The sequence below is a fragment of the Lepisma saccharinum genome, chromosome 23 (assembly GCF_977018435.1).
Source record: "Lepisma saccharinum chromosome 23, izLepSacc3.1, whole genome shotgun sequence".
Classification (NCBI taxonomy): Eukaryota; Metazoa; Arthropoda; class Insecta; order Zygentoma; family Lepismatidae; genus Lepisma; species Lepisma saccharinum.
In genome coordinates, this window is record NC_139251.1 from 34,235,826 (window position 1) to 34,251,726 (window position 15,901).

The 15,901-nt window shown below is 39.7% G+C and overlaps 1 protein-coding gene across 1 annotated transcript in view; it reads right to left on the bottom strand.

The window, feature by feature from the left end:
• Positions 1-15,901, bottom strand: part of DopEcR (G-protein coupled receptor DopEcR) — a 177,063-nt gene that overhangs the window by 51,938 nt on the left and 109,224 nt on the right. Inside the window, exon 2 of the mRNA XM_083144552.1 lies at positions 4,970-5,613. Within this exon, the coding sequence (XP_083000678.1) occupies positions 4,970-5,132 (163 nt within the window). The 5' untranslated portion in view covers positions 5,133-5,613. The remainder of the gene's footprint in view (positions 1-4,969; positions 5,614-15,901) is intronic.

Consider the following 15,901-nt stretch of genomic DNA (forward strand, 5'->3'; position numbering starts at 1 on the left):
ATTAGCATGGCATTTCATCGTAGATTCATTGCCGTTTTTGGAATTCACTGTTTGCTAGGAATAGTGTTAGGTATGTGTTTATCTTGCGTTTGTTTATTTGTGCATACATACTTGTGACAGTTCAGGACTTTTTGCAGGGGCGAACAGAGTGAGAATTAACAGGAAAGATGGTGGGAATTAACCCCCAACACACTCTAGTGCGCTAGAAACTAAGATAGGATTCCACCCCTGACACAGGCGAGGTGGATATCTGGCGCCCTCTGTTTTCCACCTCTACCAAATAAAAACCACAAACGTTTTCTATTTTTACGGTTTTAATTATGAAAAACAATAGTCCTATTTTTTAAACACTTTAATTGTAGGTATGTATTTATATAATAATAGAATAAAATTGAAATAGGAGTAATTTCTTGGCTTAAATTTCTACATGATCTTGCAATATACGTGTATTCATGAAGTTTTGCAGCAGTAATTTCAATCAATTCTTGTCTATACAAAATCCAACTATTTTTAATGCAAGTAACCACGTGTATATAATCACAAATAAGGTTTTGGATCTACTAAGTGCCTCGAGGGCGGTGCCCCGGCCCCCGGGTTGCTCGGCCCATACGCCGACTCTGCCTGTCACGGATTATTTTCTAACAAACATTGCATGAGATTTTCGAATGTTAATTTGTTCAAGGTGCAAGTATCGTCTTGTGCTTTCAAATGTCACAACGATAAATAACAAATATTCTAAATGTTCAATTTTTGCTTTTAAAAATGGAGCAATATAGCAATAAAGTTAATATCAAATGTTCATAGAATTGGAAAATATACGACATTGAACAGAACCTCTTCAGTCTCTTATTAAAAAATGTATCAGCTGATCAACTAATTTGAGAGGTTCATTACACAGAGATTCTACACTTGTGAATTTATTTTTTAAAATTCTGTAGTTGAGAAAATTTCTAATGTAGATGTCGCAAAATGCAATAACAATTCACAAATGTAAAACTTCATTAGATCCAATAGTGGAATAGTGGATACTTCCGAGAAAGATTTGTACTAATTATTTTGTTTTAATGTTAATAAAATTAAGGTTGGAAATATTGTTAATAATAATAACAATAATTTGCTTCTATATCTTTCTCGAATATTATCAAAGAACTTAATTTTAATAGTAATTTTGCCTGTGGATTGATACGGTTAAGTAAGTCTGAAATAAAATGTTCTTAAAATTAAAATCTGAAAGATATTTGATTAATTAAATCAAGAAGACTATAGTGGTCAGGCCATGTAGCACGCATAGGAGAGAATAGAAAAGTTTATAGGCAGTGGCGTGCCCACGGGGGTTTGTTGGTAAGGGTCATAACGCCCATTTTGGCCCAGTATTCCTAAAGAAAAAGAACGCCAAAGGCAGGGAAAGATGGCAAAATGAGGGCTGACTACTAAAAAAGTATATGTAATGGCTCCTTTTTGAAAATCCTGGGCACGTCACTATTTACAGGGTTCTTTTTGGGAAACCTAATGGTAAGAGAACTGTGTGAAGATCACCACGAAGATGGAATTGGCAATTATGAGACAGACCTGAAGCAAATTGACAAGGATAGTGAAGACCGAATTGATCTTGTTCAGGACGGAGAGATGCAGAACTGATATTGCTGCGAAAACAAGCCTTCGGGTTTAGGAAATCGCCACACATTCCCAAAAATAGGTGACCAATCCTTTTATTCACAATTTTAAAAAGAAATAAGACAAGAAGTAGCAGTGACCATAGATGAAATAGGGAAGAAAGAAATGATTCTTCAGCAAATGGTCACACAATATAAACCTTGTAAGACCATAATTTCCCCTTACATTGAAAGACTTTTCTTGAAGTAGGTGTGTAAAAGTTGAAAACAAAATGCAATAACTATGCATTTCAGTGGACTAACTGTATGAAATATAAAAATAATGGAAAACAGTTGTGCTGAATATTCACACCTATGGTGGATCCAGTATAATAGTCTCCCCACGAATATAATAATAATAATAGTAATAATAATAAATTTGGAATGAATGTTATTTTTATATAATAGTTATTATTGCATAATAATAATCATAACCATGATAATACAATTTACTATCATTGTTATTATTTCTACTATAAAAGTTTTATCAATGACCTGACCCCCTCCCCCTACGAAAAATTCTGGTGGCGCCTTTGATTAAGGAGTATGGACACCATGGAGGTAAGAAAGGGAGGAATAAGCCCTGCGCGCTGTTTCTGAAGCCGCGTCACGTGACAGAATCGGAGAAGTCAGACCAAAACATTCGAAGACGCCCTAAGAAAGAATGTAATTTTGTGTACTTTTAATAAGATTTAGGAAGCAATGGTGCCTGCTCAACACACGGCTGTACTAACAGAAGTGACAGGAAATCTGAAGGAATAATATTCCATAAGCAAATAACGCTCGTCATCTTTTGTTTTGTAGTATTTATGTGTAAAGTAAACCTCGAGTTTGCGTTTGTAGTTGTAGCCTACTTCCATGCTCCTTCCAGCAGCCGATACGATGTTCTTCTGTCTGTTGAAGTCATTAAGCTCCGCCCACTGGCTTCAAAACGAAAGCAAGGAGTGATACGAGACTGCAGGCACCTGATGGACACCACTGTATTTATTATCACTCTTAATCCAGTAGCGCGAAATAATCGGACAAATAAGTAATCCCGTCGAAATTAATCAATTCAGAAAGCCACGCATTACGATTGCAATTCATCAAATTGTTTTCCCTGATATACAGCATGACCCTTGCGGTGTAAGCATCCAATATAATTTGTTGCCCCCGAAACGAGCATGATCAATCAAACGAACATCGACCATCAAATGAAGCGATGTGTTATTTCTTCCGACATATCGCCGGGTTGAAACAAAGAGAAGTGACAAAAAAATGTGCCAAATCTTTAAAAGAAGTGCCTTTAATTCACTACAGTAAAAACACTACATGATTCATCATCGGAAGAAACAAATTCAGTCTAGTTTTTTCTATCTCTGATGTTTTCCTAAAAGTTTATTTTGGGACGGGTTCCTACCGGAAGAAAGCCGAAAAAATATAGAGGGAACTGTCGGCAATTATCAATCAATGCCATGCTCTCGTAGCATTCCACGCTGTGACGTAACGCCTGCTAATAAGATTGATGCATGCTGGAACTTTTGCAATCTCGCTCGACTATCAATCACATCTGCACAGGGGCGGGATGCGAGCACTGACGCTTGTACGTGCTGGTATCTGCTCTACCCCCCTCCCCCTTCTCTCAGAGCCTATGAACCCTATGCACGTCCGCAAAAAGGCCGTTAAAAAGGTTTTGCCAGGTACGATGACGTCAGTAGTGTTCACGACGTGCTTTGCTTACAAGAAAGGAAGGGGGTGAATTTCTGGCAAAATTAATAATAGCCCAGTAATAGGCTATAAAGCAAAGAAATTCCCCAAACTTTGCAAAAAATAGTGTTAAGGCTCAATTTCGAAATTTTCACTCCTTTCGCAATTCCGCTGATATTCCAATATCTGAAAAAAAATGTCCGTATCTATTAACTCACTTTTACGCCACAGCGTGGAAGTGGCGCTGGTGTAGTCTCAATTCGATTAATACCGAACAAGGAACAACTATCCCATTTTACGTAGCTCCTTGTGTGTGTGTGGGGGGTGGGGAGCGAGTTGAAGAGTGTTAAGGGGGAGAAGGAATAACTAAGTAAGTTTAAAAAATAGAAACCATTATGCCTCCTCGCTGCACAAAAAGGTTCTTCCGTTAATCACTTTTCAAGATCCTCTGTGATTCGCTTTCGACAGTGATTCTACTTTCCAGTAGCCGATGTGAATTCAGCACACGAATGCTTTCTTTCTTCCTTCCTTTCCTTTCCCGAAATACGGAGGAGAATTGAACGAAGAGACAACTTGAAAACAAGAAACTGTCGAAAAGTTTCCACCCTGAGGGGAAAAAAAGACAGGTTTCCTCGACGCAATTCCCGCCAGTTTCTGCCCGTTTCTGCAAATAGAATTCCGAAAAGGGTGACTGGGGGTTAAGAAACGTGCAGTGTTGCCATATAATGTCCCTCAGTGTTTCCACCTCAAGGATCTCGAATGGACCAATGTTTCTGCGATAAACTCCCAGATAAAATACAAATTACAATCCTGAATGCACGAGGAGTTAATGAATAGCGGAAATAATTTGGAAATGTGGACTGGAGATCCAAAAGATTACCTTTTTAACTCACTATCAACAAATAAAGATTTTAAACCTTATTCATCAACAGAGGCACGACCTTGAGCCGAAACGGGCCATGAAAGGAAAGCAGAGGCTCGAACCACGCTCGAACTCAAGCTGAAGTGGTCCATGGAGGGGAAGTAGAGGCTCGAACTCAAGCTGAAGTGGTCCATGGAAGGGAAGTAGAGGCTCGACCTTGAGTCGAAATGAATCATAGAGGGGAAGCAGAGACTCGACCTTGATTCGAAAGGGGCCATATGGAGGAAAAGCACAAGCTCGGCTTTAAGCCGAAACGTGTGGCGGAGGGGAAGCAGAGGCACGACTAGAGTCGAAAAGGGTCATGGAGGGGAAGCAGAGGCACGACCTTCAGCCGAAACGTGCTACTGAGGGGAAGCAGAGGCACGGGCTTCAGCCGAGACGTGCTACGGAGGGGAAGTAGAGGCAGGGGCTTCAGCCGAAACGTGCTACGGAGGGGAAGCAGAGGCACGGGCTTCAGCCGAAACGTGCTACGGAGGGGAAGCAGAGGCTCAACCTTAAGTCGGAACGGGTTATGGAGGGGAAGCAGAGGCTCGACCTTGAATCGAAACGTGTCGTGGGAGAGAATCAGAAGCTTTGAACCGTAGTTAATCGTAGTGAGGAAGTAAAGGATTGGTCAATATAAGAAAGCAAGGTACAATGACGAGCAACAACTTAAATAATAGTACAACAGTAATAATAATAATAATAATAATAAGATTGTCAAACTTACCGTGAGTGGTGAGAAAGGTTGCTATGACGAGAACGTTGGAAACGATGATGACCACTCCCATAACGAGAATGATTCCAGCTTGTGTCAGAGTTTCCACGGTGAAATACGAGTCTTCGTCTGCCCCGCTATAATAGACGCTGGCGCCCCCGCGTCCAGGGAACATCCTCGCCCCAGCGAGAAAGAGCTTTGAGGGAGGAAAAACGAAGCCGAGAAGGGGAAAAGGGGAGAGAAGGAAACTAAGAAACAAAAACAAAAGAAGAACCACAATGCGCTGCTACACCGGCCTGGTGAGTGGCGCGCTCAGAGTTCTGCGTCCTTGCACACCTGACATCAACGCGACTTGGAGCAGAAACAACATGAGAAACAGGCACAAACGAGACTCCTTGAACGGCGGAACAGACAGACTCAAGTCTTGCGTGCTTTCCTCGTTCGCCGTTGGTGGCGTCGTTGTAGCGATTGTCAAAGTCCCTGCGGTCGAGAGTCCTTCTTCCAGGGCCTGCACGGAGGCTAACGGGGGTCCGGAATTAGGGGGGTCTGCCCGTGGGGCGGGGGTCGGAGTGGGCGCACAGCAATCCCCCCAGGGCCCCACCATTGTTTGCTAAGTGCACTATCACCTGGACCTCCTGGCGCCGATCCTCATCTACCTGAAAGAACGGAGGAAAATTTATTAAATGTTGTCATCATATGAATGGTTCAATTACTCCTTAAATAACATATGTAACCATATACCTGTTTTTCCTTAATCAGAGTATTTTGAAATTCACAAAACCACAGCATATAAAAATTACATATACAGAGTGATTGGTAATTAGATGTATTCCCTGAAAGGGGTTAAAGTAGAGACAATTTGCAATAAATTTGACCATATGATACCCCGTCCGAAAATTAGTAGTTTTCGAGATAATCGAATTTCAATGTTTTTTTATTTTAAAAATGACAATTTTCCACATAAAAAGATGAATTGAGAAAAAACTGCTCATTGTATGGAACTTATTTCAGCGTTTTCTGATAGCTAACAAATAAGTGGTTCGTTGAAAAAAGTTTTTTCCCAAATAACAATCACATGTAAGTAACGGGTGGGTTTAAACTTACTAGTGATGATAAAAAAATGCACTCTTAGTTTACTTCGCAATGTATTGATAACAAAAATGGTATGACACGAAGCGTACAAATTACTTAAATTACTTCCTTGTGACATCTGCTATCCAACAAGGTTCAAATGTTGCTAACATACACATTTGTGTACAAGAAATGATACTTCATTCATCTTCATGTGAATGGAATCAATGAACAATACAATTAAAGAACATTACACGTCTTGCTCAAAGTGGGCACCTCCGTTACGAATGCATGCACGCAGGTTTTTACGGACATTTGGTCTCTTAACTCGTGATGTGATGGTGTCCTTGATGCGTTGACCAGCTGTTAAGATCCTCTCCCTGAGCTCTTCTTGAGAGTTTACCGGTGTCTTGTCATGTGGCTCCAAATATAAAAGTCGCAAGGCGTCAAATCGATCGGGGGATCGAGCTGGGCAGTCATCATGCTGATAAATCAAGTCACGTCTTGTAGCTAGAGGCACATCATCCAACAAATTCGCCATCCCGTTCCTCAAAAAATGTTCATAAGTGATGCCATTTAAGATTTGGGGCAGGACAAATGGCCCGATCAAATGAAGTTGATTACGCCCATCCATACTTCTGCCTGGACGTGTGACAGTCGCTGGATGAAAATTACCCAAAGAGATTGGCCGAGGCGGCGCGATTCCATGGCCGGCTCGATATCCCGATTTGAAGACTTGCGACTTTTACATTTGGAGCCACGTGACAAGACACCTGTAAACTCGCAAGAAGAGCTCAGGGAGAAGATCTTAACAGCTGGTCAACACATCAAGGACACCATCACATCACGAGTTAAGAGACCAAATGTCCGTAAAAACCTGCGTGCCTGCATTCGTAACGAAGGTGCCCACTTTGAGCAAGACGTGTAATCAGAGGCGCGGCGTGCATGTAGCCGCTGTTACCGCAGGTAACACCAAAATATAAAGAATTGAAGAACCCGTCTTAAAATATTATTACGTACATAAACTGGTAATATTGTCGTAAAGTAAATATTGCAGACTGACATTTTTTCTGACACCTGCAAAAGCGAAGAGGAGCACTGATCCGGTACCCTCCTCAGGCAACATGAGGAAAGGGCCCTGAGCCAACCCAAGGAAGACTTTCCGTCGCGGCAAAGACTGTTACGGCGGGAGGAGGAGGCGGGTTATTGGCATGACTGTTTAGCCGCCGCAGTTGCCGGTGATCCTTACCGGATACAGATCAGTGTTGCCATATTCAATTGACAGAAAAGAGCTAAGTCGCCTAATCGGGTCTATCTTACTTGAAGGTGTCCAGTCACACTGGGGAACGATGGCGCAGTGGTAGCGTCGCCGCCTTGTAATCAAGGTATCCCGGGTTTGATACCCGGTGGAGGCACAAGTGGTTCGGATCCCACTTTAAACTATCCCTATTAACATTACTGTGCATGAGTGGACTTAAATCGCCAAATCAAAATTTTAAAAAATCAAATCGCACTGGGGGAAAAGCAAACTACCAAGTGATATTTTGTATTTACTCTAAATATCAGCGATTACGAAAGTCCTCTTTGTCCTTCTTCGACATCATGGGCGAGAAGGAGAGGAGAGGGATGGGTATGGTCAAGGGGTCCGCTTTCCTTCTAAAAATGTCAACCTAAAATTCTATATTTCACACATATAATACTATTTCGGTTACAGGAATTTGTGATAATTGTTGAAAGGGCCGATTGAGATTGACATACGTTGTCGCAGGAATGCGATAATTTCGGAATGAAGCAATGTTTTTGAGGTGGTAGAACTGTTTTTGGGTGAAAACATTACTTACAAGCATAATTTTCCGATTGTTATCTTAGCACGCTCTGAAGTGTCAGGTGTCGCAGGTTCGAATCCTCAGCAAGAAATGGTAATTTCAATGTTCGTTGTTATTATTTTACTTACATAATTATAAAAAATAATAATTACATACACGAAGAAATAATAATTTTATTTCAATAATTCACCATGCATCTTCATCGTCACGATTATCCTATAAAGCCAAAGCGTTAAAGGTAGCAAGGGACGTAAAATATACGAAATAGTAGTGGTGTCAGAAATGAGATTTCAGTGGATTTAGCGAAACATGGGAGTGGGAGTAGTTAGGAAACAGATGAAGACTACATCTACTCTACATACGTCTTATTTGAAACGAAAAGTTTCGCGATTTGGGCAAATCTGGTTTCAAAAGAACTAAGATGGCAACAGTAGTAGAACTGGACTTCTTGCAGGTTCCGAAGGAAATATTGGGGAATCGCCGATGCTGAGAGGGGGGGGGGGGCAAGGAGGGTGCTTCACGTGTTACAAAAGTAAACAACGGTTTGTGGGAGGAACTGTGCAGTGCGAGTTTTGTGAGTGGTGTCTTTCGTCTTTATGTTGTTTTCGGGCATTGTCAATTAATTAACAAGCGGAATGGAGCTTGCTCCGAGTTCCGAGGTGGGGGGTTCATCCTATCTGAACAGTGTGTGTAATCGTGCGATAGAAGATATTTTGAAGCAATCTTTTGGTTCGTTCTTTTGCAGAAAAAAGCGAAATTGTGGCAAAAGGGAGGCCAAAGCCTATTTTGAACGATTAGAAACCAAGTCGTCTGCTGGATATGACCGACATTTCAATGTTTCGTGGTATAACGACTATCCGTAGTTATGTGGATGTGCGCAGTTGTCGAAACTCTTTTGTTGGCCATGTACTCTATTTTCGGGTGAAAAAAAACGTGTGGAATTCAGGTGTGGATAACAAGGACCATGACCATGACGTACCCAAAAATTCAAATTCAAATGAAAAACTTCACTTTATGACAGTATCATATAACTTTTTTCATTTGATTTGATTGATTTTGCTTCGCTTGTGCCACTTTTGGCTAATTTGCGAAGATGGGGATGAGTGATGATATGATGAAATTGATGAATAGACATCACAAACGTCCATGCCCAAGCCAGGATTCGAACCCGGGACCCCAGCATCATATAACTATTTTCAAAAAAGAGTCGTCGGATCGATCTGCTCTATAAGTAGCCTTCGATGTTTCTGTAAGTATCAAATTACGTATCATTGTGTAAACAACCAATGTTTGCGATTTCACTTCAGTCCTTGTCAACATTTTTTTTCCTGATTAATAACTTTACCAAAATCTAATATTGAATTGCAGACGTACCAGATTAATATTATATGAACTACTTGGAAGACATTGGGGGGGAGGGGTGCATGAGGTGGGAAGGCGCCCAAGTCTTACGGCTCCTCCCTTAAATGTCCTGCTGATAACCGGTAACACTTTTAAAAATCCCACGCCACGCCACTGCGTGTAATGTTCTTTAATTGTATTGTTCATTGATTCCATTCACATGAAGATGAATGAAGTATTATTTCTTGTACACAAATGTGTATGTTAGCAACATTTGAACCTTGTTGGATAGCAGATGTCACAAGGAAGTAATTTAAGTAATTTGTACGCTTCGTGTCATACCATTTTTGTTATCAATACATTGCCAAGTAAACTAAGAGTGCATTTTTTTATCATCACTAGTAAGTTTAGACCTACCCGTTACTTACATGTGATTGTTAATTGTGAAAAACCTTTTTTTCAACGAACCACTTATTTGTTAGCTATCAGAAAACGCTGAAATAAGTTCCATACAATGAGCAGTTTTTTTTCAATTCTTTTTATGTGGAAAATTGTCATTTTTTAAAAAAAGCAATTGAAATTCGATTATCTCGAAAACTACTAATTTTCGGACGGGGTATCATATGGTCAAATTTATTGCAAATTGTCTCTACTTTAACCCCTTTCAGATAATATATCTAATTACCAGTCACCCTGTATATATTAGGGCTGATCCGATACCACTTTGGACCGATTCCGATACTCTCACCGATACCACCGGCACCAATACTTGAAAATTGTAGTATCAAGAGTTTTTCAAAATATTGAATAATATTAGCGTGTAAATATTTCACTGTGCATCAATTTACCAAAATTTTTGCTTTAAAATATTCAATAATTACATCAGGATTATTAAATTACATGGTATGTTATAGCAAAATTTTATTTTTTTCACTCAAAAATGGTGCAAAAAAAAGAAACTTCGAATTTTGCATACTTTCCAGGATAATCATACTACTTTAAAGATAGACCAAAATGGCGGGAAAGTATCGGCCGGTGTCGTCGGTATATATATATATATATATATATATATATATATATATATATATATATATATATATTGAACAGGCAGCGAAAGTTATCTTGAAAAATAGAACTCTAAAACATAATTTTAAGTACACTCCACTGTCTTGCCGCCAAAAATAAACTTCAAACAGAGCCAATAAATTCGGTGATTGAAATAATGATGGTGAGCTCGTTGTGAGCCAGTATCCATCAGAGTAATAAGTAGCTGCATTGAATGGTGGTCTTTTGTGCACAACGTACTGTCAAGCGAAAAAGACAATAACATAAATTGCAGCAGAACGATAATTCATAAATTCACATATTTGTCTAGTACAAGACAGAGGTCTCACTACTGTTGAGCATATCATATATAATCTGTACAATGGAAACAAATTTAAATAGTATCACTTATTTTTAACATGCAATATGTGAGCTTCACAAGAAAAAACAGTTGCAGTTCAAACAATTTAAAAAAATTGGGCCCAAAACCACTGTACCTATATATTTAAAAAAGGCCATATCATATAATGAAACATCATCAAAAGATTCTCGCATTCTTATAATTGGAGAGTCTCTGTGCACATTCACTCTGAAGAATGACGTGTATAATTGATTTTCTCCAACAGTTTCGAGAATAACCAATCTTGTGCTAATTTCATTTGAAATATTATGTCATTAAATACTCTTTCATCGTATTGAGCCCGAAACGTCTATTTAATGAGATATGGTTTTAAAATTAAATATAGAAACTGGCCAAGAAGATGTATGACGGTGACGCACTTATCCATCGACCCTCGTATATATTTTCCGAGGAGTGGCGCGGGGTTCAACATTTCCAGATTTCACTTAAATGCAACGAAGTACGTCATTACACAAGATGGACGATTCTGACGCCACAGTGTGGGAGGTCGTTGCAGCGTCGGCCGAGCGAACTGTAACACGATCGAAGGCAATTAGCAGATAAATAGGCGGACGACATCCAGCGAAATCTCTCCTTGGGCAGGGAAATTAGATGGACCAACCTCATTAGCGCTAATTAACGTTAAAGATAACGTTCGAGGTGGCTGTATGTCGAAATGTAACATTTTGACTTCGCTTGGACATGTATTTGTAAATAATACACTGTGCTCAAAATATTCAAAATTGGTCCTAATATTTGAAAATATGGTCAAATTAATAGAGGTGACTCAGTGCTAAGCTTTTACCTCCATTCCAGATAATTTTCATCCCTTCTCTCTATCTTCTGAAAACAGTGCCTGGCGGCAGTGTTGCCAGTGACACAGTAGTGATTCTCACTAAATCCATCTTTGGCCACTAAAACTGGTGTAATACACTAATTAATGTAACACGGCACCTAACCGAGTGTTCAATTCCCGGTGGGGGCATATTGCGGAATAGTTCAGATACCACTTTAATCTCGATTAGCCTCTCTGTGCATAAAATAGACTTAAAACAAGAATTCAATGAATCAAAATCTAATCTAGTGTTAAAGGTATCCATACTTGTGTAGTTTGACAGCAACAGGAGTAACAATACATCAAAGATGGTGCTACACAGATAATGTACATGACAAATAAATAAACACGACTTCGCACACTGTGGATTCAGGCGGCAGAGCCTCGTTGGCTTGCAAGAAGCAGCTAGCGGGGTGTACTACAGGGAAGTGAGGTTGACTTTTTGGTGCTTTACCAAAAGGCACCTGTAAAGCAAACTAAAAACACAAATGTATGCATACTGAAACGAAAATACATACCTATTTCTCAAAATACCCCCTAGCATAATAAGTTACATAGTAAAGCTTTTTTTGTAACTAATTCTCGTCTAATTCAGCCTTACCAGAACATTACTTAAAAGAAATAAAGTAACAAAGTTATTTTGTAAAGGCGAAGCAAATTTATCTTCCTACCCCCTTTCTCTGCAGTTCCGGTTTTAGCAATATCCTCCTCACATTCTCCACCCCCTCCTCCATCATCTTCATCTATTTGTTTCCTCAATTCTGGAGCAGCAGACGAAAGACATCTTCGCGAAGAACACGCAAAGGAAGGCGCCTCTCGTAATAACTCTCCTCCACCCAGACTTCCGACGTCATTATGATAAATTGCAGCTATTGTACAAGGTTGTCGATAGCAATAAACTTTCTCCATACATCAAACTGGCGCGAAATGCAAAGCTACCCTGCCACTCTCTGCCTTTCTCATTTATCAGTTCTGTTTTGCCTCATTCATTAAGAAGGCTCTTCTTCCGTGCATTGACCCGTGTACCCTTTAACCCTTGTAGAAGGTAAAGGAAATTTACGGGATAGCTACAGTTCGTAAGGTGCAACTTTCTTCTCTTCCCGCCACAAATCATGACGTCATGGCGCTCACGTGATTCAAGCAGCGAATCAGCTTGTGCCAGGTGTTTCCGAGACCGCCTCTGACTGGTTCTTCGGCAGGGCGCGCTTCTTAGTGGATCGAAACTTTAGCGCCAAAAGGAAACGGCTACGCCTTACAGAGTATGTAACGTGTAGCAGTGTTCACGTTACAAGGATGTATATAAACTTAATATTTTCCTTTGTTTGGTATTTATAATTTTTGGGTGTTATGGGTTAATTACCAAGAAAAGTGGAACCCACCTCGTATATAGAGTATACATCCAGATGTTAATTATAAGTTCAAAGAGTTTGTTTCTTTCTGCCAGCAAGCTGAGCTGGAATTTCATTATCGGGGACAATAATGCGAGAAAGCAATCGCTATTGTGTAGAAGCCAGGCAGACTCAACTTTATGTAAACGTTGAAACCGGGGAAAAGACGAAAGATTAGACTGTCTTCCCCACGCTATATCAGTCGTGTCTCTTGGCGGACAATAATTTAACTAATATCATATTAATCTCTGATTCTTTTACTGCAAGACGGTGCAATCAGAATTTAGTTATGTTAAGGTAAACGAAAGTTATGCCCGCGCAAGACAAAACCTGTATTTAACCCTGCGTTAGTCTGTTGGGGTGTGACAAACCCCAGTCGTACTATATTAGTTTATTTCTCAACGATTTAGCAACACTGAACTTTGTCCATCCGTGTACCTGGCAAGTATTTATCGTGGATGTTTGTAGTGTATTTGCAATTGTAGGTGCTGGAGCTGTTAAGTTGTTGTCACGTATTTGTTGGCTTTGGGGTTTGACATACCCCGCCAGACTAGTCACGGTTCTGTTTTTATGTACGGACTAAATACAAAAAAGAGCCAATAGTTTATTTGTTATTGTTTTTTTAGTGTCTGTGTATTCTGCAAACAATGGGTTCTGAAGTGGAACGTATTAGGCGATTGTTACAAGAATGCGAAGAAGTGGAATCGGATGTGGAGGGAGGTGAGGGTAGTGATTGTTGGTCGGACCATGCTAGTGAAAATGAACATAACACAGATTCTGAAGAAGATGCGGATTTAGACAATACTGATAGTGTAAATGAGAATTTTTACGTAGGTAAGGACGGTACCACAAAGTGGAGCAAGTCAGCACCACGTACGAATACAAGAACAAGAGCGAGTAATATTATCAGAACACGTCTCCCATGTGTACGAGGTGTGGCTAAGAACTGCAAAAGTCCTTCAGAATGCTTTCAGTTATTTCTTAGTGACGACACACTGCAGAAAATTGTAAGTAACACAAACAAATTCATAGACAATGCGTCCCAAAAGTATGGTGAACATGAGAAATATAAAGTAAAAAATACGTCATTAGTAGAAATAAAAGCTGTAATTGGACTTTTGTACATGGCAGGTGTTTACAAAGCAAACAGAGTAAATTTAGATGATTTGTGGGCGAGAGATGGTACTGGTATGGATATATTTTGGAGTACAATGACGTTGCAACGCTTCCGATTCTTACTCACTTGTCTCCGTTTCGACGACAAATCTACGAGAGCTGAGCGATCTCAATTTGATAAACTTGCACCGATAAGAGATTTTTTTGAAACTTTCGTTGAGCAGTGTAAAGTACATTACTCTGTTGGAGCAAATGTAACAATAGACGAGCAACTCGAAAAGTTCAGAGGTAGGTGTCCCTTTCGACAATACTTACCCAACAAGCCAGGCCAGTATGGCATTAAAATTTTTGCTCTTGTAGATTCAAGAGTCTTCTATTCGCAAAACCTGGAAATATATGCTGGTAAACAACCTGATGGACCGTTCAAGATCAGCAATTCTCCGGAATCTGTCGTAGAGCGAATGGTGCCACCAATAACAGGTTCTGGAAGAAACGTTACGGTAGATAATTGGTTCACCAGCATACCACTGGCCAATAAACTATTGAAAGATCATAACCTAACCTTACTTGGTACAATCAGGAAAAACAAGAGAGAGATACCACCTGAGCTAACTGAAGGCACAAAAAGAAGAGTGAACAGTAGTATCTTTGCTTTCACCAAAGATATAACGTTAGTTTCCTACTATCCCAAAAAAAATAATATTGTGCTTGTCGTTTCTACTATGCATCATGACGACAGGATTGATGAAACAACAGGCGATCTTCAAAAACCAGAAATGATCACCACGTACAATTTGTGTAAGGGTGGTGTTGACACAGTGGATCAAATGTGTGCCACGTACGACGTTTCTAGAAACTCTAGACGTTGGCCTTTGACGGTATTTTATGCTGTACTGAATATCAGTGGCATCAATTCTCAGGTTATATTTGTGAGTAACACCAACCAGCAAATACAAAGACGTAAGTTTCTAAAAAAGTTGGCGTTTGAATTGATCGAAGAACACCTAAATCTTCGGGCTGCTTCTAGCAGCAATCTTCCGAGGGAACTACAACTGAAGCTGAAAAGAAGACATGATACAGAAGAGGACGTTCCAGCTCCAGGTCCAAAGTGTTCTCAAGGACGATGTGTAATCTGTCCACGTTCAAAAGATCGAAAGACTAGGTTCACTTGTGCAAAGTGTGCAAAATTTCTATGTTTGGAACACGCACTCTCTCTTTGTAAAGAATGTTACGGACAAGCAAACAACGGTGAACCTGACTGAATGTCACTGAACTTTGAGGTCTTTTCTTTTTTAATTTTTGCTTTCAGAAATTATTTGTAACAATAGAAAAGCTTTTTCGGCAAATGTAAGGTATTTGTAATCAAAAATAAACTAGTTAAAATAAAAATAAGAATTGGGGTGCCTCACACCCCACCAGACTAATGATGTATTTTCTTTTCACCAGACTGACCCAGGGAGAAATTTTGCTTAACATTTTAACGTTGTAAACTTTCTTTCTTTTCTTTGTTGTCTTTTCGCGTGGCCGTTGCAGGGAGAGAGGGGAGTTGGAAGAAGCCATACTCCCTAGTCAAATTAAATGCTGAGTGTAACAATTAAAATTATATTGCATATTTAATATTCACAAAAGGTTAAAAATAGTAATTTCTGCATGTAGCTAATTATGTTCCTCATTGATATTTTATTAATATGTATTTTATTGTAATGTAAAATAGATGTTAAGATAAAAGTTGGTAAATCCTTCACGGCACCGAGAAATCCTATATAAGCAACAAAGCTCGGTGGCCCGTGGCCTTTTGTATTCGAACTCCAGATAAATACGGAACTCGTATTACCGTCTTTTCTTTTCACACCCGTATTTCTGCGCTTACTTCCACGTCGCTACTAGAAATTAGTTTATTCTGGATTACCTTGGGACAATTAC